This window comes from Pangasianodon hypophthalmus, chromosome 2 (genome assembly GCF_027358585.1).
Source record: "Pangasianodon hypophthalmus isolate fPanHyp1 chromosome 2, fPanHyp1.pri, whole genome shotgun sequence".
NCBI lineage: Eukaryota > Metazoa > Chordata > Actinopteri > Siluriformes > Pangasiidae > Pangasianodon > Pangasianodon hypophthalmus.
Genome location: NC_069711.1, coordinates 1,895,918 through 1,922,001, shown reverse-complemented (window position 1 = coordinate 1,922,001; position 26,084 = coordinate 1,895,918). Strand labels below are relative to the sequence as shown.

The following is a 26,084-nucleotide window of genomic DNA, read 5'->3' as shown; positions in this document are numbered from 1 at the left end:
ACGCTATTTGACTCGCAGCCGCTAGTTTTTGACGCCGCTATTTTAACCCGCCCACCAAACACAACCCGGAAGCGCAGCTAGCAGACATTTCAAAATAAGAGTCCGCACGGTTGCGGGCTGTTTTTTTTTTAAGACCAGTTCAATTATGAAATTTATTAAGAGTGCTTTTTTTGTCGTAGTGCATTTTTTTAGTTTACTCATATCAGAATTGTATTACAAATGTGTTTTTAAAACTGAACTTAAACGACTTTGAGGACTTGAGGATGGAATGAGGATTTCACAACACAAGAATCCATTATAAAACAAATTATTTTTAACTAAAAATTTTACACACCAATTCAGACTTTCACAACTGTTTATCTGAATATTAACAAGACTAGACTAACCTACTAGAACTATTAGACTAACTATTAAACGACTAAACTATTAGAAACAAACAAACAAACAAACAAAAAAGAAAGAAAAGGCAACCTACTCAAGATAGTAAACAAAAGAAAGAAAGAAAAATATAATTACATAAAGAAAGAATTAAGACTTGAGGGACATTAAGTTTCAGAAATAAGGCGCACGGTGATAAATGTGAGTTTTGAGAGATTTAAAAAATATCCAAAAACTTCTACCTTAAAAATAAAATATATTTAACAAACAATAAAATTTACATTAGGTGTAGCCAACAGACTTGGAATCAAAAAATATATAAAATAAGTACGTGTATCAACAGAAAATGTGAGGCAGTAAGTGTGAGGCAGAAAATGTGAGACAGTAAGTGTAATGCAGTAAGTGTGAGGCAGTAAGTGTAATGCAGTAAATGTGAGGCAGTATATGTAATGCAGTAAGTGTAATGCAGTAAAATATGAGGCAGAAAATGTGAGGCAGTAAATGTAATGCAGTAAGTGTAATGCAGTAAAATATGAGGCAGAAAATGTGAGGCAGTAAATGTAATGCAGTAAGTGTGAGGCAGTAAAATGTGAGACAGTAAATGTGAGGCAGTAAGTGTAATGCAGTAAGTGTGAGGCAGTAAAATGTGAGGCAGTAAATGTGAGGCAGTAAGTGTAATGCAGTAAGTGTGAGGCAGTAAATGTGAGACAGTAAATATGAGGCAGTAAATGTGAGACAGTAAATATGAGGCAGTAAATGTGAGGCAGTAAGTGTAATGCAGTAAATGTGAGGCAGTAAGTGTAATGCAGTAAGTGTGAGGCAGTAAATGTGAGGCAGTAAGTGTGAGGCAGTAAATGTAATGCAGTAAGTGTGATGCAGTAAATGTGAGGCAGTAAATGTAATGCAGTAAGTGTGAGGCAGTAAAATATGAGGCAGAAAATGTGAGACAGTAAGTGTGAGGCAGTAAATGTAATGCAGTAAATGTGAAGCAGTAAGTGTGAGGCAGTAAAATGTGAGGCAGTAAATGTGAGACAGTAAATGTGAGACAGTAAATATGAGGCAGTAAATGTAATGCAGTAAATGTGAGACAGTAAATATGAGGCAGTAAGTGTAATGCAGTAAGTGTGAGGCAGTAAATATGAGGCAGTAAATATGAGACAGTAAATATGAGGCAGTAAGTGTAATGCAGTAAGTGTGAGACAGTAAATGTGAGACAGTAAATATGAGGCAGTAAATGTAATGCAGTAAGTGTGAGGCAGTAAATGTGAGGCAGTAAATGTAATGCAGTAAGTGTGAGACAGTAAATGTGAGGCAGTAAATGTGAGGCAGTAAGTGTAATGCAGTAAATGTGAGGCAGTAAGTGTAATGCAGTAAGTGTAATGCAGTAAGTGTAATGCAGTAAGTGTGAGGCAGTAAATGTGAGGCAGTAAATGTAATGCAGTAAGTGTGAGACAGTAAATGTGAGGCAGTAAATGTGAAGCAGTAAGTGTAATGCAGTAAATATGAGGCAGTAAGTGTGAGGCAGTAAGTGTGAGCGCTCGATAGAGGGCGCTGATGAGTCGCGCTTGTTACTGCACCTGCTTCTAATAAACAAGAGAAGAAGACGAAGGCGGTAGCAGAGTTATATACTAGCGTACTACTGTACTTAAGAGTATTCTAAAGTAAGACTCTATGTAGGTATTATTACATACTCGTTAGTACTTTAGTACTATTTGGACAATTTGGACTATTTATTCAAGCAGATTTCTTACGCTGAACTTTTGCTGTGAGTTATTAACTAAAGTTAGTGACTCAGTGGTAAACAATATGTACTTTTACTTACTTCCTATGGAGTGTTATAAGTATATGGAGTTATAAAGAGCTAAAATGGGTCCTAGTAAATACAGTGTTATGGTTAAACATGTCTTGACTGTGGGAAGGTTTGCATGGAGAAGCTGTTCATCCTGGACAAATCCATTAATCAGGTTGAAATCAGTCCAGACAAATGACATCTCACTGTGTCCATGTCCTCATAAAAATCTCAAGTCTCTGCAGTGGTGTTTCTCCAGCAGGACTTTCTCAGTAAGTGTCTGGAAACAGAAGAGCAAAAGCCACAACCCTGGTCATGATGATGAAGAACAGCACAGTGATGAAGATGAGGAGGATTTTATTGAGGATGAAGAAGTGGAGGAGATTTTTCAGCAGCAGAGACCTGCAGCAATTGGAGAAGAGGATCACCGGGTGTTCATTGTTCATCCTGATGTGAAGTGGGGACATAAAAAGCAATACCTGACCACAGGTGAGTCTGTCAGCGCACAGGATCAGCAGCTTGTTGCAATAATAAACCCTGAATCCTGTCTCCTCTCTGCAGTCATGAGCAGGAGAGTTGCTTGTGAATGGAGTACAAAAGCTTACATCTTCCATTGTTTCGAGGTAAAACTAAAATAGTATCTGTATTTGATCTACACAAAACATCTGAACGTTCCTAAAGTTCACGAAATCAACAGAAAAGAACCGGTTTGCTCCGACTCCACGGATCTCGGTCGTGATTTGAAGGAAGCATTATGTCACAGAACAGATTCTTTTCCAAAAAGAAAGGTCACTCAGAAGGACATGGAGAAGATTCTGTTACACGGCATTTCTTTCATCACTATGTTGCAGTCGTACCACACTGAAATGCAATCACTGCCTAATCACAGCACTGTGTTATACTCTGAGACGTGGCTGGAATCACAGAAGGGCCTGAAAACTATATTATAGAATGCACTTTATATATAATTTCTCTTTTTTGTTTCCAATAGCATTGAACACTGAATCATCAAAGCTTTAATTTTTAATGACTACTGATGTTTACTCATGTTAAAAGTTTTAGCATGTCTAAAATACTTATAGCTCACTGCAGGACCTACGAGTCACGTTATAAATCCCCTACTGAGTGTTTTTCAGTGAACAGATACAGCAACATAAGAGCAACGCAGTGAAGGTTTTGCTTTTCAGTACGGCACGTTGTCGTCACGTCGCAAATGAAAAGCAAGACCGTGTGTGTCATGCATTTCATGCTTTTGTGATTTATTTGCTATTTAGTACTTAACTAACTTAAATACTTTAAAAAAAAAAACGCAAAGATTTGACACACAAGCGATTAGTAAATATTCAGAAAGAGCGGTGTAAACTGTTGAACTGATATCCACTAGGGATAGCAATATGACGGTATAATATCATTATCATGATTAATTATGCACAATATGCTTTTCTAAGAAATTGCGGATATTGGGATTTTTTTTTTAAATGTCGTTTTTAAAAATTTAATTGCAAACTGACCAGAAGCAGCCGAAGTGGTGTAAAAAATTTTGTACTTGATTTATAAAAATTGTAAAAGATGTTAATTTTTTTTTTCTTTTCAGTGTTAAATATTTATTCATTTACTTTCTATAACTAAAACTATAGCTTTTTAAATATAAAAGAAATATAAATATTTTTGTAGATGTTAAAGTCATCATGATACATATCGTTTCTCATATGTCTATCACTCCACCTTTACTAACAATTTTTTTTTCCATTGTTAATATCTTAATATAAATTTGACTCTTTTGTTATTTTTAATAATGAAGGAATGTCTGTGAAACTGAACCCAGTAAAATACACATTTGATTTTTTTTCCCCAAGGGTGCACAAACTTTTGCACTATATAACTATAAACATTTTTTTTTTTTTTTTAATCCTGTCGTCTGGAAGCTGATCTGCAGATGGCCGAGGCTGTTGGTCTGGTCAGCACCTTACAGAACTGGACAGTCGTGGATAAGATCGTCCTCTCCACCAAAACACCGGAAAAGAAAAGAATCTTTGGAAAGGGGAATTTCCAGATGCTCACAGGTCTGCGATTTTTTCGTCTTGTTTGGAGAGAAAAAAATTTACAAGGTGAATTCTGAAGACTTTTCTCATTTGTGGTGAATTTGTGCAGAGAAAATCAGAAGAACCGCCGGCGTCTCGGCTGTGTTCATGAACGTTGAGCGTCTGTCGCCGGGATCAGAGGTGAGAATCGGTGATCTGTTGAAGAAGAACAAAAAAAAGAATCACAATGAGCTGGTCATGTTTGTGTGTTTCCTGATTTGTCGTTGCAGAGAGAGCTGCAGGAGGCCTGGGGGGTGAAGGTGTTCGACAGATACTCACTGGTTCTGCATATTTTCCGCCGTAACGCCAAAACCAAAGAGGCCAAACTGCAGATCTCGCTGGCAGAGATTCCACTGCTCAGGTACACGACTCGGACACAGCGAACTCACCGCTAATCATTTCCTGCATTTTAGATCACTTTTGGTGAGAATTAAGGAATTCTCTTCTGGTTTGGATACAGTATATCTTTTATTTAAAAATTTTACCATGCTAAACATTTAAAAAATGCAGTGACGTTTGCTGTAAGGAGACGTTTATTTATCATTCATGGAAGGAGTCTCCAGTGTCAGCGCTTTGTAACAGTCAGAAGTAAAGCTGTAACTTTAGGTTTTCTGACTTTCAATCTTCAGGACTAGCAAGACTGAAAATTGCACATGCTATTGCACATTATATTACCGAATATAACAGACTGATGGAACAACACTGATGATTTGTGGGCAAACTTTATTTAAAAAAAGAAATTTGAGAAAGGGGCGTGGCCGTCACTTATTCACCTAAGAAATGATTTAATTTGCATCATACAGGCCGTTTGTCCCAGTTACGCTTCTTAATGAGCAGCACCTTAATGTAACGACGTGTATTCCAGGAAGCAAGTTAATTAAAGTTATTTTCAGGTCTTGGTTTTGAATTAACGAAATAAACTCTTCTCTTTGGACTTCCCAGGTCACGACTGAAGAACGAAGTTGCGAACTTGGATCAGCAAGGTGGAGGTTCGAGGTACATCATGGGCTCAGGTAAGAGACCAGTTAAGGTTTTGACACAGTTATAGGTTTTTGCTCAGTTTGACAGCAGTATGGCGTGTGTGTGTGTGTGTGTGTGTGTGTGAGCAGGTGAAACTCTGTATGAGGTGCAGCAGAGGCTCCTGAAGGAGCGAGAGCTGAAGATTCGCTCTGCACTCGAGAGACTGAGGAAGAAGAGACACATGCTCCGATCGCAGCGCAAACACAAAGACTTCCCCATCGTCTCGGTCATGGGCTACACCAACTGTGGTGAGAGGGACGATGGAGTTGCACTACATTTACATCTCAGGCTGCATAACGCCACAAACCTCATGAATCAAAGCTCTACATAGACTTTAATACATTCTTCATATTTAAGTGTGTGTGGAGAAATCAGAATTATTTACAAATAAAGAACATAACAGCAAAAATCTGCATAAGTATTCACTCCCCATTGGTGTCAACCCCTAAATTATTTGTTGTGAATTTAGAAGTCACATAATTAGTTGAATGGAGTGGACCAGTGTGCAGTTAAAGTGTGTGATCTCAGTATAAATACGCCTGCTCCTGGAAGAACCCAGAGAGAACCAAGGAACGAGCAAAACAAGTCTGGGACTAAGTTCTGAAATATCAATCAGGGTTTAGTTACAAACAAATATCCCCAAATTTGAACATTATGTGGAGCAATATAATATATCCAAGATTAAAAAATGTAAAGAATATGGAACAATGCAATGCAACTCTGCTTAGAGGAGGCTGTCCACCAAACGTCAGTGACTAGGTAAAGAGCGGATTAAACAGAGAAGCAATCAAGGGTAATGCTGAACATGATGCTCCCACCACCATGCTTCACAGCGAGGATGGTGTTGTCAGGGCGATGAGCAGTTTCCAGCAAACTTAGCTCTTTGTGCCAAGGCCAAAGGATTAGATTTTGGTCTCATTTGACCAGAGAACCTTTTTCCAGATGTTTGCTGAGTCTCCAACATGGATTTTGTCAAACTTCAAACAAGATTTCTTAAGAAATGAAACCCAGCTTTGTGGTTTTCATGTGAACAGCTTTTCCTGTCCGAGCTGTGGATGTCTCCATCTCCTTCAGAGTTACCCTTGGTATGTTCTGTAACAACAGGAACATGTGTATTTATAAATAAATGTCTTGTAACCAATCAGAATCCAGAATTCATCAGTTCTGTGGAATTAGAGAATTTAAATAGTATTTATTGAATGAGAAGAGATTTTCATGCCTAGTGAGAACATCTCGGCTTGTCTCCTCAGGTAAGACCACACTAATCAAAGCTCTGACCGGTGACATTGCTCTCCAGCCGAAAGATCAGCTCTTTGCCACTCTGGACGTGACGGTACACGCCGGTCGGCTGCCCAGTCACATGACCGTGCTGTATGTGGACACCATCGGCTTCCTGTCTCAGCTGCCGCACCAACTCATTGACTCGTTTTCAGCCACGCTGGAGGACGTGGCACATTCTGTACGTACCTACTGAATCTGAATGCTCACAAAAGGCTTAAATCTTAAATGATAGTGTTGGCATGACATAACTGACGTCCTCTCTCTGTTGTCAGGATCTCATTGTTCATGTGAGGGACATCAGTCATCCAGAGACGGTGAATCAAAAAGTCAACGTGCTTAACGTTTTAAAGAATCTTCAGATCCCAGAAAGGCTCATGAACTCCATCGTAGAAGTGCACAACAAGATTGACCTCATTGAAGGGTAAGGACCTATATATATTTTTCACCTATAATTATAATAATTATATTTTTCAACTATAATTTGACCTTTTTTCTTTCTTTTTCAACAATGACCAACAAAGGCACGTTGTGGTCTGCAGAAGAGACAAAATGCTTCCTGACGATATGTCAGGAAAGTGTAAATTTAAGGTTATAGATTTACCTCTGACACTGGAGACTCCTTCCATTAATGTTAAATAAATGTCTCCTTATAGAAAACTTCACTATATCAGTGGTTACACATTACATCCGCCATACAAGTCCCTGTGAATGAGTTGGTGCTATAGAAACGGTAGCGTATTAAATCGAGTGCATTAATATAAACCATTAAGCTGTGCTGGTGTAAACTTGTATTACTGATCTTTCAGCTACGAGTCACCGGATCCCGAGGCTGTGCCAATATCAGCGCTGAATGAGCTGGGACTGGACGAGCTAAAGCACAAAGTCGAAGAATCCGTCATGAAGTCAACTGGGAAACAAACCATGATTCTGAAAGTGGATCTCAACAGCCCTCAGTTAGCGTAAGTGTCAGTCAACAAGTACAAACGAATACTCCATTGTTCTTCAACCTAATCTTTGTCTCCACTGTATCTGTAGTGTGTGTGTGTGTGTGTGAGAGAGAGAGAGAGAGAGAGAGAGATTACTACAACTGAGAATTTCCCTGCAGTGAGAAACAAACAGAAACATGTTTACTCCAAACTCACTTATAATGGAGGTCTAAGGGCAAATGTTGAACTCTGTCAAGAAACTTTTATGTAAAAAAACATCTATATATATTTTATTGTAATAACCCTTAGTTGGGAACGAGGCTGCAGATGGCAAGAGGTGTTCTTTTATTAACGATCGCTTTTTAGAGTGCTGTGCTTTTCCGCGCTTTTCAAGCACACACACACACTGAACAAAATCAATACGAAATAAAATTACTCGCGGCATCCCGCTGTTCGGCTCTATTTCACCTCAGCTCAGTTCTGGGGAGATCCCACACACACACACACACACTCTCTCTCTCTCTCTCTCGCTTTCTGGCATCTAGCAGCCTACTGAGGAGGAAAAGAATCACGTAAATAGTTTTCCATAAACTACATACAGGTGCAGATAATCACTCATTACCCGCTCGTTCTCTGCGACAATGCCTCCCATTCACAGCCTGCGCTTGACCACGCCCTCACTACCACAAACACTTGCAGTTCTTTATTCAATGCACTAAATCATCTTTTTTTAGAGGTAGGATTACCTATAACTTATAGTAGTGTGGCACTGATGGCGTACGGATACCACAAAACCTTTAGGAAGGTGTAGAGTAACCGGAACAACTTGATAGGGTATTGCTCCAGTGTTGAAAATTTGGATAAAAGTCCCTAAGAACAGTTTCGGTAAAACTTTCTCTCATGTCCGGCTCATCTTCAGACCTTTAATGGTCCAGTGTAACAGCTGGAAGTTTGTTTTTACATCATATATTTGCATGTTTACAGCGTTTAAAGATCTATAAATCACTTATGTTGCTTGTAGTTTGTGTTTTGTTTGTGTAGTGTCTGCTACTGTGGTCAATTGTGCGTGATGAGATTGCTTTGTTCTATATATTAAATCTAACAAGTTAATCACAAATTACACAGCGCGCTAATCCGTGTGAAAAACAGTTGTTTGATTTACTCGCTACGTACACTCACCAGAGGCATCAACGATCTCTGATACTTCCTTTCAAGCTTTATTTTTCTTCGTAATGTCTCAACACACATTTAATGAAAGGTTGTATATGACAATAAGAATAAACCACGGCTATTGTTCAAGTTTTTCTTCTGTTTTTTTTTTTGCGTCAAACAGTTAACATGAACTAAATGCAGATAGGAACTAAAGTTGTGAGCGGGGAACTGAAGAAAAGTCGGACCACAAGTGCCACAGAATCGGTCCGAGGAATCACGCGAGCCTAACGTTTGGATTTGACACCTAATTTGTTTAGAATTGAGAAAATTTCAGTTCAAATGTTGTTTTGTCACACTAACCGTGGCTCCATGTCACATGTCTATGTAGAAAATAAACAGATGTCCGTAGCTTTGTTGCTTGCTAGCGTGAACGTACAGTTAGACTTTCATTATAAGTGAGTGAGCAGGCTAATCACACTACATACGCAGTGGATAGATTGCGTATCCCTGTAATAATGTCCAAAAGATTTGTGCATACACATATAAACATATGTGTGTGTGTGTGTTTTTTTTAAGGTGGCTGTATAAGGAAGCCACCGTTCAGGAAGTGCATGACGGAGATGACGACTGTACCGCCAACGTCAAGGTTGTGATCAGTGCTGCAGCATACGGACGCTACAGGAAGCTGTTCCAGGTCACTTAGCAACACACACCTGAGGCGTGTGTCTGTCCTCTTTCTGACGCTGCTTATTCACTGTGAACATAGCTGAGTAAATATTTATTTATGAAAACATTTCAAATATCACACAGTGTTAAATTATTGTAGAACCAAAGTAAATAAAATTGTACAAAAGTAACCGTGTCTCCATCTCCGTCTCTGTTCCTTCTCAGCTGATTGAGAAAAGTTCAAAAAATCTGTTTAATAAAATGTCCGACAGATGTACATCCAGTTCTCTGATCAACAGGGAAATTCCTTCATCTAAGAAGCTTGAACACGTCAAACGTCCACCATTAAGGGCCTCAGTGTTTCAGCAGTACTTTATTCAGAGCAATAACAATGGAGCAAAGTGGAATCAACCCTATAAAATCTCCTGCAATGATGTTGAGGCTCGTCGATTCAGCTCCAGGTTTCTGATCCTCCAGCCACCTCTTCACACACTCCCACTGGTCCATGGTTAAGGTCCGCAGGGTGATGTGCGGGTTGGAGGCCATGAAGCATCGGTCTGCGGTCAAGTTCAGACCTGCGACGAAGAAGCCTTCTGTACGGACAACACAAGAAGCAAGAAAATTCATCACCAATTTAATTCAATGCTTTTCTTAAAAATTAAAGATGATGTTGAGATTTTTTTGTTCATGATCATTTGGGTTAAAATGATGCCTTTGTGTAAGTTGATGTGTAAATGCTATTAAAGTCATTTGAAATCATTTGAAGTCCATAATCCAATAAGGAGCTGGCAGTTTTCCATGTTTTTACTTTTTTTTTTCACATTATAAACATACATGACTGAAAAAATGACAGTAGCTTCTAAAGTTAAAGTAATTAGGAGTGTAATGTCAGGATTTAACTCATACACATCTATCACACATTCCTTATCACTGTCTAGTTCTGACTTTATGATAAATGGTAAATAAATATGCAGTTTTCTGAAAGCTACCATGCACATTTCCAAAGAAAACGACTCCAAGGAGAATTCTTAATGCTAACACACTAAAAGTAAAGAAAATTGTTTTGTTTTCTGTCATCATTAGCAATGGATTCAAATTATTAACACCATTTCTTAATTCAATTTTTTTTTTTTCAATTCAATTTTATTTAACAATGTGCATTGTCACAAAGCAGCTTTATGGAAATCTGGATATTAAATTAAAATAATTTTTTTTTTCTAAAGTAGACAACAGGAAAATGGTGTTTGTTGCGTTTAAAGGAGTAGTGAGCGATCCTAGCTGATACAAATCTCAACAAGGTAAAGCTGTAACTACGTTTTCTGACATCTTCAGGACAGAGAAGACAGAGGAGTTTATGATTTGTGGTAAACTCCTTTTTTTTTAATTATTAACTTCAAGAGAGAGAGAAAAAAAGAGAGGCTGGGGAGAACTGTTTATAGCTGCTATAATGTAAGTGAGAACAGGAACTAACTTGTTTCATGGACGTTCCACGATAACTATAAATGGATAAAAAAGTAAGTTCTTTAATGAAAAAACTTGTTAGCATTGGCATATTGCTGTGGTGTAACAGGAACACACATCACCTGGACGACCGCGATGTTTCTGCGATTCGAGATACTGGATGAGTTCCTCGGCGCTGGCCGTGTTTGCCCACCAGTACGGGATTTCAGGCCACAGCTCTTTATGATGTTCTGCTGTCTGATCCTCATACGACAGCACCACCTGATGTCCTGATGTCCACAAGCGTCGTAAGGTTATATCAGCCTGGACAAGACGAGCGAAGCAAAAGCAAAATGACAATCTGAGAAAAACGATGAAACGGCAGTGCAGTAACAACTCCAGTACAGAAGTGACACTAAGAAATCTTCTAAGATATTTTTGATATCTTTGGCTCGAAATTTCAACTTACGTTAGAAGGACACAGTTTAGAGCCAAAAATCTTCTTTAGGGAATAAATAAATTCCTCATGCAGTTTTTCACTCAAGCCCTCAAAATGACTACAGGCGAGGATGATGATCTCTTTGGGGTGCTCTGAGAGCCATGTGGCGACGGTGTTCAGAGTGTCCTGCAAAACATCGTGAAGCATCGTATAAAGTTTCTTCAGCTTCGTTTCTGCTTCATTTTGGATTAATTAAAATGTATTAATTATTTTAGTTTTATTTTATTGATAAATTAAACGTTAAAGAATACAATTTTATTTAAATTAATTTAATTAATTAATTTTAATTTAATTAAAAAAATTAAATACAGCAAAAAAAAAACAATTTTTTTATTTTAATTATTTTACTTTAAATATAAAAGTATTTAAAAAATGTAAAATAAAGGCTGATAGACTTACCACCACTGTGACTTGGGTGTAGATCACATGAGTGAAGTAAAGGTCATGTGACATGTCATTCTGTTTGTGGGCAATTCGAAGGTCAAAATATCGGATGCCAGCTTGCAGTTGCTGTACAATATTTTCTATCTGTTTGAAAAAAGAAAAAAAAAACAGGAATATTGTTCATTTTATGAGCGGCTGAATTTTAAAAGGAGAATTTTTAAATTCATTCAGCTGTTGGAGAAGGACTGAGCTGAAATATTTAAAGGTGCCATTTGTAACGTTTACAAGTCTTTCTAGACCTGTAATGATCATATAAACACAGCTACAAAAATGATTAGTAGTATTGCCCTTTAAATAATTTGGTTAGTTTCTTTATTTCAGGTTTCTCTTTACATTTTTCTGACTCTACATTTTTTTGTATGTGCTGAATCAGGTGTAAACCTGTTGAATCAGGTGTGTATGTGCTGAATCAGGTGTAACCCTATAAACCTGTTGAATCAGGTGTGTACGTGCTGAATCAGGTGTAACCCTATAAACCTGTTGTATCAGGTGTGTACGTGCTGAATCAGGTGTAACCCTATAAACCTGTTGTATCAGGTGTGTACGTGCTGAATCAGGTGTAACCCTATAAACCTGTTGAATCAGGTGTGCATGTGCTGAATCAGGTGTAAACCTGTTGAATCAGGTGTGCATGTGCTGAATCAGGTGTAAACCTGTAAACCTGTTGTATCAGGTGTGTATGTGCTGAATCAGGTGTAAACCTGTTGAATCAGGTGTGTATGTGCTGAATCAGGTGTAACCCTATAAACCTGTGGAATCAGGTGTGTATGTGCTGAATCAGGTGTAAACCTGTAAACCTGTTGAATCAGGTGTGTACGTGCTGAATCAGGTGTAACCCTATAAACCTGTTGTATCAGGTGTGTATGTGCTGAATCAGGTGTAAACCTGTAAACCTGTTGTATCAGGTGTGTAAGTGCTGAATCAGGTATAAACCTGTTGAATCTGGTGTGTATGTGCTGAATCAGGTGTAAACCTGTAAACCTGTTGAATCAGGTGTGTATGTGCTGAATCAGGTGTAAACCTGTAAACCTGTTGTATCAGGTGTGTAAGTGCTGAATTAGGTGTAACCCTGTAAACCTGTTGAATCAGGTGTGTACGTGCTGACTCAGGTGTAAACCTGTAAACCTGTGGAATCAGGTGTGTATGTGCTGAATCAGGTGTAAACCTGTAAACCTGTTGTATCAGGTGTGTAAGTGCTGAATCAGGTGTAAACCTGTAAACCTGTTGAATCAGGTGTGTATGTGATGAATCAGGTGTAAACCTGTAAACCTGTTGAATCAGGTGTGTAAGTGCTGAATCAGGTGTAAACCTGTTGTATCAGGTGTGTAAGTGCTGAATCAGGTGTAAACCTGTAAACCTGTTGAATCAGGTGTGTATGTGATGAATCAGGTGTAAACCTGTTGTATCAGGTGTGTAAGTGCTGAATCAGGTGTAAACCTGTAAACCTGTTGAATCAGGTGTGTATGTGCTGAATCAGGTGTAAACCTGTAAACCTGTTGAATCAGGTGTGTATGTGCTGACTCAGGTGTAAACCTGTAAACCTGTTGAATCAGGTGTGTATGTGCTGACTCAGGTGTATACATGCCTGGGTAGTAGCCCATTTGTAAATGATGGGGCGGGTGAAACAGTAGAAAACTCTGTCGAGGAGTCTAAAGGAATCAGATTCGGATCTGACTAGTGGAGAGGTGATATCCAGACAGTAGCTCATGGCATCATGACTCCCTGTGTGGATAAAGGTCACATTCTTGTTACAATGCTAACTGTATAGTATCACATTTATGTCAGCACTTACTGTTTATAAGAATCTCAGGTAGTGAATATCAGGCAACTGTGCTCAGTATTTCTAAGAACAAGTGTACACTGAGCATCATTCATAAAAACGGCTAGTTAGCTAAGTGCGCTTATCCGCCTTACGATTGGTCTGAATGTATATAACTAAGACTAAACCAGCAAAAGAAGCTGAGCAATAAATAACAGATCAATACAGTCGAATAAAGACGTGATCTAGCATGTGTTCAATTAGCTAATGTTAAATTACGTAAACAAGGAATAATTATATTATATTACTTGCATTCAATTTTGTTACTGCTGATTATGTGAATTAAAATATTACCATATTAGGATTTGTTTTTTACTATTATTAGGCTGTGTTGTAGATTTAAATGTATGAAGAGAAGTAACACACTTTCTCTAAACTGACAGGTCTTATCGTGGTTTGTGATGATTTCCGCCCAAATTTCCAAATTTAGCTACATACCACTGCTTTAATGACAGTTTCCAGGAATCAGACTTACATTTGCACCATCTGTGATATGCAGACATTTATTCCATATGTAACAAAAATAAAATAAAATGACAATATAAATAGGTTAGAAGTAAAGCAAATCTCATTTGAATGTATTAGGGTCAACTCCAACAGCTCAAAAACCTTATTAGGAACAATTTAAACACAATTTAAACACAATGTTCCTGTTGTTAATGTATGCCACTATTGAACACTTTAACATTGTACATGCTGTCCTACTTTGCCCTTTGTGTTTTACAATGTACATCTATGTATGCTGTATAGAAAATGCTTTGGGCTGTGAATATATCTGCATTGTTAAATATAGTCTTGAGAAATGACATGCAAGTACAAATTTCACTGTACTTTCTGTCCACATGACTATAAAGACCTTTACTTTTTTGGTGGGGGAAACCTATATCACTCCATAGACTTGGAGTTGAATCAGGACCTTTCCAATATGGCGGACGTGCCGACGTAACGTAGCAGCTATTACGATACGTAAGTGCGTTCGCCATATTGGAAAGGTAAGGAGTCAAACTGTAAGCAAAACAAACTGTAAGCAAAACAAACGCAGCTAATTCGGTATTTTAATGTTTTCAGATTTTCGTTGCTATGATGTGCAGTCAGGAGAGTTCACTTACTGAGTTTAAAGATAGTGTGAATAAAATGAAAGTGTCTGTTTTCACACCTGGTATAGTGAGGTTGGTTAAAGGAATGTCCCAGAGTTCTTCAGGTAAAGTTTTCATCCACTCTTCGTTATCCCCGTCGCTTTCTAAACCTGGCGCCATTTTCAGACTGACAAATCATGTAAACAAGAATAAAAAAAAGCACGATAGCAGTGTAAAGCCTTCAAATCTGTCGTGAGATCATCAATAATCCACTCAAAACAAGTTGTTGTGTGAGGGCACGCGCAGAAAGAGAGGCTCTATTTCCTGGTTATAGCTGATTGCAAAAGTTTGTGCACCCTACCACAAACTTGCACAACTCCAAGCATGTGTATGTGATAAGACAGTAACATTTACATACCAAGAGGAAGTGAGCTACTTTGTACTACAAAGCTCTAAGATAGGGTAATCATCTCTAACATATTATTATTATTGACTGCTAAAATACATTTAAACTGGAGTCGTAGAAAAAAACAACTTTACCTCTGACTGTTACAAAGCGCTGACACTGGAGACTCCTTCCACGAATGTTACAAGAGCGTCGCCTTACAGAAAACTGCGAATACCGATTTGCAGCTGCACTACCTTCAGGGCTGCTGTTATAGAAAATAAATCAACACCTTCTGAATTCAGAACTCAATAGAGCTGTGGTTATATTTACGCACATTAAGCTTTACTACAATGTGTTTCACACAGTCAGTCAGGCGTATTTTATTTGAAACTTTTCTTAAACATCAGGTCATAACAATGTGTACAGCAATAAGTGATTCAGACGCTTGTTGTTTTCCAGCATTTTCTAAAAGTGTCATTTTCATAAAAGACCATTCATGCTTTGGATGGTATGACATCATGCAGCAGTATTATAATTCGCCGAGCTGTATTACACGTTATGAATGATTTTTTTCAGGCATGCTGTGCTCCGTTGAATGTGGTGTATGAAACAGATTGTGCTTTATATTTCGATGCTTTCCTCTGTAAACTTGGGCCTTGATAATAAGTTGACATCAATTCCACAAAGGCAGTAAGTTGCTTATTAGTGGCTCAGTGTTAATCGCATGCCCGGCCATGTGGTATAATCATCCTGACTGCAACAGAGAAATGGTATTTTCCTATCTTTCCATACAGACCTGCAATAAAGGGCAATTTCACATTCGACATGGACAATTTTTAAAAATTCTCTCATTTGCATGCGCATTCATCTGCATTTCACACTCTAAAAGCTGCAGGCCTCCTGAGATAATGACCTTATTTCCTGTTTTTGAAAGAAACAAAGTCCTGTGTAGGTCACTGATATGATTTCAGGCGAGAAATAAACACAAAAGTCTGTGCTGAGCATGCAGTCTCAGAAAAAAAAAGGTAGTACCTGTACCTTTGCTTGTTACTGGGTTGTCACGAATTCTCGATTCTGATTGGTCAGAATCTGTTGATTAATTTTCTGTAGCAGCAGCTCTGACTGTAGTGACAGCCGAATTTCTAATACGTTATCGTTTCTATAGTAACAGCTCATTCACAGGGACTTGTGTATGAGGGACTTGTGTCGTTGATTATTTTCCTATAACAGCATAGCCTGTCATGTATTATTCCTTACTTAAGGTACTAACTCGACCTTAAGGACCACTATTGTTGAAAAAGCCCTTGAATGGGCTTTAAAGACAAGGAGAAAAGATAAATCTGAACACATTTTTTCTTTAACAAAACCTTGTTTTTGTACATCAGGGATTTGTTTGGCTTATGTAAAGTCTCAGGCCTTGAGAATTAGGATCGGGCGATATGATAAAAAATAAAAACATCGTATCACAATATGGCAAGACATTTCCACAATATAAGATGTGTATTACAGTATTTAGGTTTCCTACCTGCCAGCAAAACAGTAGTGTTGCATTTAGAAATAAATCTTCAAAAATTGTATTTGATGATCCCTTAATATACAGTAGAGAGAAAAAAAATCTGTAAAAGAGAAGTTATATTTTACAGGTGCAAAGATTTAAACAGGAGAAAACTATCAAATCATCTGCTTATGATTTAAAAAAAAATATCTTGGTATCTAAGATATCTCAGAAAAGCATATTGTGGCAGAATTTATCACGATATTTATATTATATTGTCATATTGCCCAGTCCTACTTGAGAAATTATAGTTGGAGACAATCCTGTTAATGCAAAACAAAATTGTGTGCCTGGAGTGCGGCCATGTTTATTCGAGCCTGTAGGTGGATGCGAGCCGGTAACGGAGGCGGCGACTCGAATGTCGAGGCCAACACTTGTGCTCACGATCACGAGATTCTTGAGCAACTTTGGGGGAGGCCGAGGTACCGTGATGTAATCAAAATAATATGAAGACGCTGCACTTTAGTGGATGGTTACAGACAAAAATCTATTTGCCTTGTAAGTACAGATGAATCGTGAATCACTTAACAAGGTAAAAAAAGGCCAGTTTTGTCTGTAGTGGTGATAAGATACATTATAAACGTACCCAGTACTGAGCCTTGAGGGTCGCACTTCAGTAACAAGCAACGCTGCAGGTTATTCCCTTTCTTTTCTGAGTGTGTGCTTTCAAAATCCACTAAAAGTTATTGCCAGGGTAAGAGGTAAAACGTTAGAATAAAGACAGCGCATTAGTCATACGAGTCATTAATAACAAAAACATTCAAGTCATAACGAGTGCATAGCATTACGATCCTACCCGTAACTGAAAATCATCTTTAAAAAAGTCCCAGCAAACATCTATAGGTCTGTTTTAGAGAATAAATAAACGTAAACTCCTGTGTGCTATGTGCCAAAATATTGTGCGAAACCAAGAGCTGCATGATCATCATCATCATCATCATCATCATCTTCATCACATCCTCATGTGTTTCTCCTCAGTAGATTTTCATTCAGTGCTACGACAGTCGGTATGAAGTCGCTCTCGGTCACGAAATCGGCTGCGATGATGTTGAGCGAGTCGACGCGGGATCCGGGTTTCTGCTCCCGAACCCAGCTGAGCAGCATCGGGTACGTCGACATGACCATGTCCTTGAGCGACTCCGTGGGATGGGAACAGATGTACTTCAGGTCCACGGTGAGATTGATACCCGTCACAAAAAAGCTTCCTGTGAAATTATACGTATGTTTTATTTTAAATTTCGTGTGTGATTGATGAATATATTTTGATGAACGTTACCTGGACGGCCGTGTTGTTTTCTGCGTTCAAACTCCTCGATCAGCGCTTCTGCTTTACATTTGTTAGCCCACCAGTACGGTATATGAGACCAGAGCTCTTTGTGGCAGTTAGCCAAGTTGTGTTCATACGAGACGATCACCTGGTAACCCGAACTCCACAAACTCCTCAGCGTGACCACATCCTGATGGAAAACATGACACTGAAATTCTTACAATATTCACAATAAGCAGTGAGTCTCAAAGTATTCCTAATTTATTATCTAAAATTATCATTAAATAAGTAAGGAATAAAACATTCCGTGTTGTGCTTTTATAGGAAAATAATCAATGATGGGGTGGTGTGATGAAGCTGAGTTACGCTTACCACTCTGAACTTTCCAAAAACAGCACATCCAGAAATACTTCATACTCCAGCAACTTGTCAACAATTACAATTTTTCAGTTTTTAAAGAATGACATCATACTTTTTAATCCATTTATAGTTACGTTTAATGTTGTGGAACTTCCCCAATACAAGTTAGTTTCTGTTCTCACTTACGTTATAACAGCTATAAACAGTCGTTCCCTCACCTCATTCTTTTTTGTCTCTCATAGTTAATAAGACAAAAACAAGCAGCTTGTCATGTTACCGAGAAACTGCAAAGCGTAAACTTCTCCGTTCTGAAGATGTCGGAAAAGTTACTGCTTTACCTCTGAGTGTTACAAAGCGCTGACACTGGAGACTCCCTCCATAAATGTTAAACAATCATATCAATGATTTAATCTGTTTATGTGGATTGCCGCTGTACAATCCCTCTGTATGAGCTGTTACTATAGAAACAATAACCTATTACAACATGCGCATTAATATAAACCTGTGATTTGCAGCTTTGATCTTCTGACCAATCACAATCCAGAATTCAATAGTGCTGTGGTATAATGCTTTTAAATAACTGACAATCTACGACAAATGGCCTAGGAACATTTCTACACCTTTAACCTCGTTTAAAACGAACATGCGTGATGTGCAAACTGAAAACACCCCCAGCTTTTCCTGCCATCCCACCTAGCTAGCTGGCTAGTTCACATTTCGGGACAGGAGTCTCGATTTTTATCGTCATTTTCTCAGCCGTTTATTTAACAGCACGCAAACCTGTGCTTATATAACGTAACCATAACAACCAACACCATCTAAGTTATCTTTCTAGCTAGCTAATTATGCATGTTCTGCGGTTAAAATTTTCTAGATACCATGCTATCTTCATGTAATAATTTGCATATCAGTCGTGATTGGTCCAAAGCCACTGAGCCTATTATAGTGACATCACAAAATGAGCTTGTGTGTATTTTTTTTTTTTTTTAACACAGATGTCTCTTCTTTAAATGGAAAAATGTAAATCTGACCCAAAGACTAATCTATATAATCAGAATCCACCATCCGACAACGATCACCCAAAGCTCCGCCTCCCGCTCACTACAGACACCCGAGTCTAATCAGCACCTGTAATCAAAGACTGTTTAAACCGCTCGGACTCAGGGACTCACAACTCACAACTCCTTGCACCACCATCGTGTGTGTCCTAGTAATGCCTTGCTCTTGATGTGCTTAGTCTTGCCTTGTGTTTAACTCTGTATTTTCGTTTTTCTTGAGATTCCTGTCACTTCCTGTGACTAGGTGCAAATCAGCCAGGTGCAAATCAGCCTATTTCAGTATTTCACCTGCTGTTACAAATAATCCTGTAAGTATCGTAACCAGACTTTCACACTAGCAAATGACAAAGTGACAGGCGGAGTTCTTTTCTATGTATGTGCTCGATGCAGAGCTGCGATTTCAGCAACAAGAGAAAGATTTGACGCAGTAAAGCGATTGGCTCGAGTGATTCCTCGGACCAATCCTACAGCGCATGTGATCCGACGTTTCTTCAGTTTTCGTTCCTCACATCACATCATGTCTTATAAGATGGACACGGTGAAGCGGGTCATACCGTTTTAGGACACAGCTTTGAGTTGAACACACTCTTTATGGTGGAGATGAGGAGTGTGTGGAGCTCTTGACTCAGGTCCTGGAAATGACTGCAGGACAGAATGACTATTTCTTTAGGATGGGCGTCCAGCCACGTCCTGATTTCCTTCAGTACGGTCTGTCATGGAACAAAAAACAAGTAGTCAATCTACTAAATAATCATTCATGCATATGTTCAGTGAAACTTCAAATGAGTACAGGACCATGCAAAAGTATTCACCCCCTTGAACTTTTCCACCTAACAAATAACTCACATTTTGTCGTCGAATATCTGTGTAGTCACTTTAAGTAATTTTATTTATATAATTAATTTACCAAAAATGGGTTGACAAGTTTGTCGCAAAGATTAGTCTATATACAGTAGCTTGCATAGCATAAGTATTTGCCCTCCCGGAACTTTTCCACAGTTTGTCACGTTACCACTCGGAACTGATCTCGACACTCAGGATGCAGATAAAATGTAATAGTTTGTTATTATTTAAAAATGCAAAAATCATAAAAGTTGTGTTTGCATAAATATTCACCCCTGTTTCTCTGAAAATTAATGCTAAAATATGCTGCAATCAACTTAACTCGGAAGAGGGAAATCTGAATGACCTAATATTCAAACTCGTCCTGTTCAAGCTACAAAATGGGAAAAAACATGGACGCCTCCATGACAGCATGTGTTCTGCTAGCAACAAGCTAGCCAGCTCCCATTAGTGATCATGAGTTTATGATGTATTTACTTTGAAAACAGTAGATTTAACCAACTGATGTGTGTACATTAATTGATCTGAAGTAAATACCACTATAAAATCTTGTGTATAGGGAATAGTGATAGGGAGTTGTTATTTTATTTACTGTTGACGGGTGTGAGCGGCCATGTTGGGGGATGTTTTCTTTGGTTTTGCCTAGTCGGAGGTTGGAGATTCCAAGTTACAAGCTTTAGTCGAATGCAGCATTAGTTCTGGTGTAAAGAGTTACCACAACAACTTCTCTGACTAATCCCCTCTTAACCCGGTCACTGACTTTTGGTGGATGGACTCGTCTAGTCACAGTCGTGGTTGTACAATATTTTTTCCAACCACGACTCTGACTAGAGGAGTCCTTCCACCAAAAATCAGTGACCGGGATTAGCCAGAGAAGCAACCAAGCGATCACTAAAGCATGACAAATACAACAACTACTGCTTTTGAATTGAAAGTCTGTACCTCTACAGTAATAGTGGTGTAAACTCCATGATAGAAGTAGAGATCGGAGGAGCTGTCGTTGGGCAGATGTGCTATCCTGAGATCACAGTATCTTACACCACAGTCCAACTGTTCCCGCACGCTGCGCTCCTGCAGTGAATAATGTAAAGTACGTCCATTAATAATGCACATGCCATTGCTACAGGACTGATCGAGGTAAACACATTACAGCTATTCTTCATAAATCAACAATGAATGGATCATATCTGCATGAGGCATTAGCATTTTCACTGCTCTAATTATTGGGTGATTGGAAAACACTTAACACTTACTGGTAGCGATTTTATTTACAGTTTTCTTTTCAGTATTGCTGTTGTTTTTCTGTGACATGGCTGCCAGATTGAGTGTGGAGCAAAGAGGAACGATTGTGGCATGGATAGAGGTCTTTCACTGGTACAGTGTTATAGTGTCATATAAGCGTTAAAATTATTTTAATCCCTCTGTACACTCGAGTGCTTTTCTTGAGAAATCCAAGAGGAAAAAAACTGAAATGTTGGTGTATTAGGAAGAAGGTGCAGCATAAGGAGCTAGGAGGCCCAGATTTTAGACCTAAAAGGATCCGAAAGCTGTTATGAAAGAGGTTGGAGATGGAAATACGTTATTAGACAATACTCATCACAATCAAAATTATTTTTTTGCACTGTATTTTGATCTATTATTATTATTTTAGTGTACAGTATTTGTGTCTTATCATCGTATAAATTGCATTTCTTTGTCAGTTCCTTTTGCACTTGACTGTATCACTGACTGTGTCACACAGCTTCACATTTCCATTTCTTCAGTCAGCTTTTGTATAGAAAAAAAAGCGCTTAAACAGCTCTTCAATGCTTGGATGCTTTCTGCAGAGCAGCAGAAGGCAATTTCTTCCCCGCTGGGTAGATTGATCCAGCGGGAGTCGGAGACTGTACAGAAACATGCTCCTGTTTAATAGGTTTTCTTTCGGTGCAGTAGATTGTACAGTCAATGTCAAAGCATTACACGTGCAAATGAAGTCCAACATCTAAGAATGTGCAGTTAGAGGCAAATTCAACGTAATGCTTTTTTAATGCCCGGTGAGTATTTTTTAATGCTGATTTAAGGTTAAAAAAGCAAAAAAGCACTGCGAAGCAATTTTCATGGGTTTCATGGGTTCCACCAAATCTGAGTATTATCAGTGAACAGGGACAGTAGTACTGCAAAATCATTAAACATACTGAACGAGGGACAAAGCAAAGATATTAGCATAAACATAAATAAGGAAGCTTAGTTGAGCTGGTTTTAGGCTATGCAGTTACAGCAGTCTTTTAAGGTTAGTGCTTATCACATTGTACGAGATCCCAATAAAATCTTTCAGGTTTCTAGAACAGACTGTGTGATAATGTAGACTATGGGATAAAGATCCTCTAACGGTAGATCTGTGATTAAATAAAACTGACCAAAGTAAGCCTCAAAGTGAGTTTTAGGTAATAAGGATATTTTTTTTCTGTCTATTAGAATGCGTCGTTTATGTATCGGCATTGAAACGACCAGTTTTGTGGCTGTCCCGTGACTTTGGCGTCATCGTAAGCCTTCTTCCTGTTGGTGGACGAGCATTACAGCAGCGCTCATGCATAAAAATAATTTTAGACACTGCCAGAAGTTCATTGTTGTTGGTCGCAGTGGCAGTAAATTGCCAGTGAGCACTTTATATTATGCGCTCTAAGCCTGCTGATCTCAACTCACGACCGAAACATTCTACAATTAATTTTACAAAGTGTGATTTTTGTGGCAGAAAAATTGAGCCTGAATATTCATACGATGTAAAGCCAGCTTTAGTCACAGCTAGTAAGCTTGAAGAAAAAAAAAAAAAAAAAAAAAAAAGTCAGTGAGTTCTGGTCAAGTAATCTGATTGGACGTTGTACTGTTTGGACAGGTGACAAATTAAAGGAAAAAAACAAAGCAATTGTTTGTGTTAATAAGGTGTTGAGCCACCACGAACACTGCCAGGACATCTTTAATGCACCTTGGCACTGATTCTACACGTCTCTGGAACTGTACTGGAGCGATGGATTGGGATCTGGTGAGTGTAAAGGACGAAGCATATGATTTACATCATTTTCATCCTCATCAAATTCAGTGAGTGTGTCCTCATGTTCTTAGGAAGGAGTAGAAACATTTCATCATATGATAAAAGTGATCAGTCAGAAGAACTGCAGGATTGGTGGAGTGAAGTGTTACAACGCGCTCTCCACCACCGACATCACCAAAACACACCGGCTGAAGGAATGTTTTTAGGAAGAACGGTGTTTATCGCTCTAGTACATTTCCAGAGGCAGTGTAGAATCAATGCCATGGAGCACTGAAGCTGTTCTGGAGCCTCATGGTGGCCTTAAACACCTTGGATCTTCCCTTCTGTATAAATCAGTCCATTTCAGGTGTACTGGCACAACGTGTGTATGATTTGTTGAAAGCACCAAATTCAAATATAAATATATTTCTGAAAATCAAGCCTGTGATAAGAGCTGATGAATTGTTCAGCCACATTTCCGTGGAAGTAATTTTGTTGACAGAGTGCAAAGATGATCAGATGATATCCGGCACTCTGTCGTATGATATTGTAACGTTAACACAATTTTTCTTGCCATCAATTGTTTTTTCAAAAGTATCATTTCATAAGATTTCATATTTCATATTTATATAACTCTGTAGTGTTTTTAAGGCATGTTTTTTTTTAAAAATACTTTTTAATAACCTAACTGTAGATACTCTGAATACACACGCTGACTGTAATTCGATTCTATTTTATCCGTACAGCACTTTTAAAAATAGAAATTGTCACAAAGCCTGAGGCAGTAGAGTAGAGGAAAAACTCCTTGAGACGGCATGAGGAAGAAACCTTGAAAGGAACTAGACTCAAAAGGGAACTCCCTGATAGCGGGATTATAAATAATTACTCTTCCATAACTGTACACTATAAAGACAAACAGTGTGTTTGACTGAGTGTGTATACAGGATATTCAGTATGAGCAAATTGTGAATAAGTGTTCTGGGATGAGCGACGGGACAGTCTTTATGATTACAGCAGCAGCTCTTAGGTATAAATCTATAGAATCCAGGTAAGAGTAAAGACTGATAATCTTTTTCTGGGAAGCACAAACATTTTTTTTTAGGGTAATCTTTACCTGCGTAACTGCCCACTTGTAAACAAACGGCCGTACGAGGGGCTTCATGCACTTGTCTAGCTTCTGGAGCATATCGGGCTGCTTGAGGTCAATGGGAGAGCGGTCATTCTTATCCAAACAGTACGTAATAGCATTATGACTTCCTGTGGAGGGGAAAAAAAGAAAGCAGAACAAAGTGTATGATGTTAACAGAAGAATGAAAAGCATTACAGACATCTTGTAAAGTGGACGCCCCGGATTAACATCAGTCTTGACTACGAAGCGGTGCTGACGGCGCACATAAACACGCAACCTGACACCGCCTGTGTCACCACCCATTCAGTGAGCCATTTATCTCTTTTAACAGGACTCTATTGAGAAATACAATGGCAAATTACGCAGTGGGGAGAGATTCATAGTTATTATAATGATGCACAATTGGGTGGCAATTACAATGAAATTTTAATGAGCACACTGGAAATATCTCCAAGGGTAGACATTTGTATAGACAACAAATCCCGGATACCTGGAATGGCCAAATTCCATAAAGGGATGTCCCAGAGTCCGCTTGGCAGACTCGCCATCCAGCTGTCCATGGACAGGCCTCTGAGCAACACCAGGCTTCCTTCTGATGGAGCTTCAGATGACATGTCGAACCTGTAAATTATATTGATTTAATCATGGAGTGCTGGAATGATTAAAATCCCAAATGAAAATATAGTTCGAAAGAGCTTCAAAGCAGCAAGGACAAACCTTCTGCCAAATGTCTATTCAAATGAAGGTATTCAAATGGACATGACAGGGTAGGAGTGGAACCCTGGAAAGATACCACTTGCTTTCCTGATGTCCAGAAGTTGGATTAATCCCCTGATGAGTTGTAAATAATACAAACAGGAAATCTTATAGCCTGTCAGTGGTTCATTCAAATCTGCTTCATTCATTAGTGAGGACTGGAAATACTCCAGAAATGCTTCTCCAGGTGGAAAGGAGTGGAAAGGTGGAAGGAAGTGTTAGCCATGACAAGTCTCAGGTTCAGAGGATTTCCGATACAAATACTCCGCCAAGAAAACCGGCGTCCTGTCATCGTTTCTGCTTAAAAAAATCAATCCTGGAGCAAGGAGAAAAGTCCAACACCTTCCTCAACAACCTGCTGTGGTTGTATTAGGGTAGAGAAATGAGCTGAAGGATGAAACCGGGTCGGTGTTTGTGAGCCGGTTGGTTGAAATTAAGGCGGAGTTTCACTTCCACTCTGCTGCATGTAGCATGCTACAACAACCGGCTAAACCCCAGCGGCTAGTTCTGTAGGTCGCGTGCCGGTTAATTAGCACACTAGCATACAAAAATAACCGCTCTGAATGACATTTTCACCATATATATACATATTTTTTTCTATTTTTGTTCCTGGAAATGTTGCTTGTTCGGTAAAATGCTGAGCTCTGACTGAAGCACACTGCAGTAACTGCTGGACTTTTCTTCCTAAATACCTCACCTGAACCACAACACACTCCTGCCTCCATCCCTGCTGACAAAAATCATTAAAACCCATTAGAGATGCCTAGCTCCTAATGGATTTCCAGTGGTCTGTAAGGGTAGTTTACTGGTTCCTAGCTATTTTTAGTCTGATGGTAATCATGTGCTTATGAAACATGGCTCCATTAGGCTTCAGTGGTACACTCTTAGAAATACAGGTATCATAAACTGGACATCCTGATGTACATCCTTTGTGTGTTTTACTTCAGAAGGTGCTTTTGATGTACCTTTAATTAACCTTCAGAGTAAAGCTTGTGGTCCTTAAGGTTCAATTATGTTTCTTATATTATTTTTAAAGGTTTACTATATTCCCAAAGGTAGAAACGATGTAATTGTTTTGGTTTTCATGGAAATTGTAATGGTCCCTGTGTCCTACATACTAAAGGTAGAAACGATGTACCCTTGATGGTAC

General features: G+C 38.7%; 3 protein-coding genes across 5 annotated transcripts; 1 reads left to right on the top strand and 2 right to left on the bottom strand.

Moving 5' to 3' along the window:
• The first annotated feature begins 1,960 nt into the window (after nt 1-1,960).
• gtpbp6 (GTP binding protein 6 (putative)) lies at nt 1,961-9,484 on the top strand. 2 transcript variants are annotated; one of them, XM_034300293.2, is made up of 11 exons: nt 1,961-2,656; nt 4,093-4,230; nt 4,319-4,389; nt 4,479-4,609; nt 5,191-5,261; nt 5,358-5,516; nt 6,303-6,353; nt 6,519-6,727; nt 6,822-6,970; nt 7,356-7,508; nt 9,204-9,484. In XM_034300293.2, the coding sequence occupies exons 1-11, from the start codon at nt 2,245-2,247 to the stop codon at nt 9,328-9,330; spliced, it is 1,671 nt and encodes a 556-aa protein (XP_034156184.2). In that variant the 5' UTR covers nt 1,961-2,244; the 3' UTR covers nt 9,331-9,484. The 2 variants fall into 2 exon arrangements, with proteins under 2 accessions (XP_034156184.2, XP_053083993.1); XM_053228018.1 differs by lacking the exon at nt 6,303-6,353 and having other exon boundaries at nt 1,962-2,656.
• si:dkey-66a8.7 (PI-PLC X domain-containing protein 1) lies at nt 9,389-14,751 on the bottom strand. The gene is made up of 5 exons (XM_053232156.1): nt 14,652-14,751; nt 11,632-11,795; nt 11,203-11,358; nt 10,877-11,057; nt 9,389-9,886 (listed from the first exon to the last, which is right to left on the bottom strand). The coding sequence occupies exons 1-5, from the start codon at nt 14,749-14,751 to the stop codon at nt 9,648-9,650; spliced, it is 840 nt and encodes a 279-aa protein (XP_053088131.1). The 3' UTR covers nt 9,389-9,647.
• plcxd1 (phosphatidylinositol-specific phospholipase C, X domain containing 1) lies at nt 11,887-25,742 on the bottom strand. Of its 2 annotated transcripts, none has more exons than XM_053228028.1 (9): nt 24,896-25,742; nt 24,669-24,799; nt 24,164-24,306; nt 20,985-21,113; nt 19,754-19,909; nt 17,791-17,971; nt 15,112-17,719; nt 14,652-14,758; nt 11,887-13,398 (listed from the first exon to the last, which is right to left on the bottom strand). In XM_053228028.1, the coding sequence occupies exons 2-7, from the start codon at nt 24,790-24,792 to the stop codon at nt 17,475-17,477; spliced, it is 978 nt and encodes a 325-aa protein (XP_053084003.1). In that variant the 5' UTR covers nt 24,793-24,799; nt 24,896-25,742; the 3' UTR covers nt 11,887-13,398; nt 14,652-14,758; nt 15,112-17,474. The 2 variants fall into 2 exon arrangements, with proteins under 2 accessions (XP_053084003.1, XP_053084007.1); XM_053228032.1 differs by having other exon boundaries at nt 16,485-17,719.
• Nucleotides 25,743-26,084: the final 342 nt, after the last annotated feature.

Bases quoted from the DNA above. Each gene is read 5' to 3' on its own strand.
- plcxd1 (XM_053228028.1), bottom strand. From the start codon at position 24,792: ATGTCATCTGAAGCTCCATCAGAAGGAAGCCTGGTGTTGCTCAGAGGC. The intron at 21,114-24,163 runs GTAAAGATTACC...TATTCACTGCAG, and splicing joins ACAAGTGGGCAGTTACGCAG to GAGCGCAGCGTGCGGGAACA. The intron at 17,972-19,753 runs GTATGACCCGCT...GTTTTCCATCAG, and splicing joins CAAAGCTGTGTCCTAAAACG to GATGTGGTCACGCTGAGGAG.
- gtpbp6 (XM_034300293.2), top strand. From the start codon at position 2,245: ATGGGTCCTAGTAAATACAGTGTTATGGTTAAACATGTCTTGACTGTG. The intron at 2,657-4,092 runs GTGAGTCTGTCA...GTCGTCTGGAAG, and splicing joins AAAGCAATACCTGACCACAG to CTGATCTGCAGATGGCCGAG. The intron at 4,610-5,190 runs GTACACGACTCG...TGGACTTCCCAG, and splicing joins GCAGAGATTCCACTGCTCAG to GTCACGACTGAAGAACGAAG.
- si:dkey-66a8.7 (XM_053232156.1), bottom strand. From the start codon at position 14,751: ATGGCGCCAGGTTTAGAAAGCGACGGGGATAACGAAGAGTGGATGAAA. The intron at 11,359-11,631 runs GTAAGTCTATCA...GATGTTTTGCAG, and splicing joins ACACCCAAGTCACAGTGGTG to GACACTCTGAACACCGTCGC. The intron at 9,887-10,876 runs GTGATGTGTGTT...TTGTCCGTACAG, and splicing joins GAAACATCGCGGTCGTCCAG to AAGGCTTCTTCGTCGCAGGT.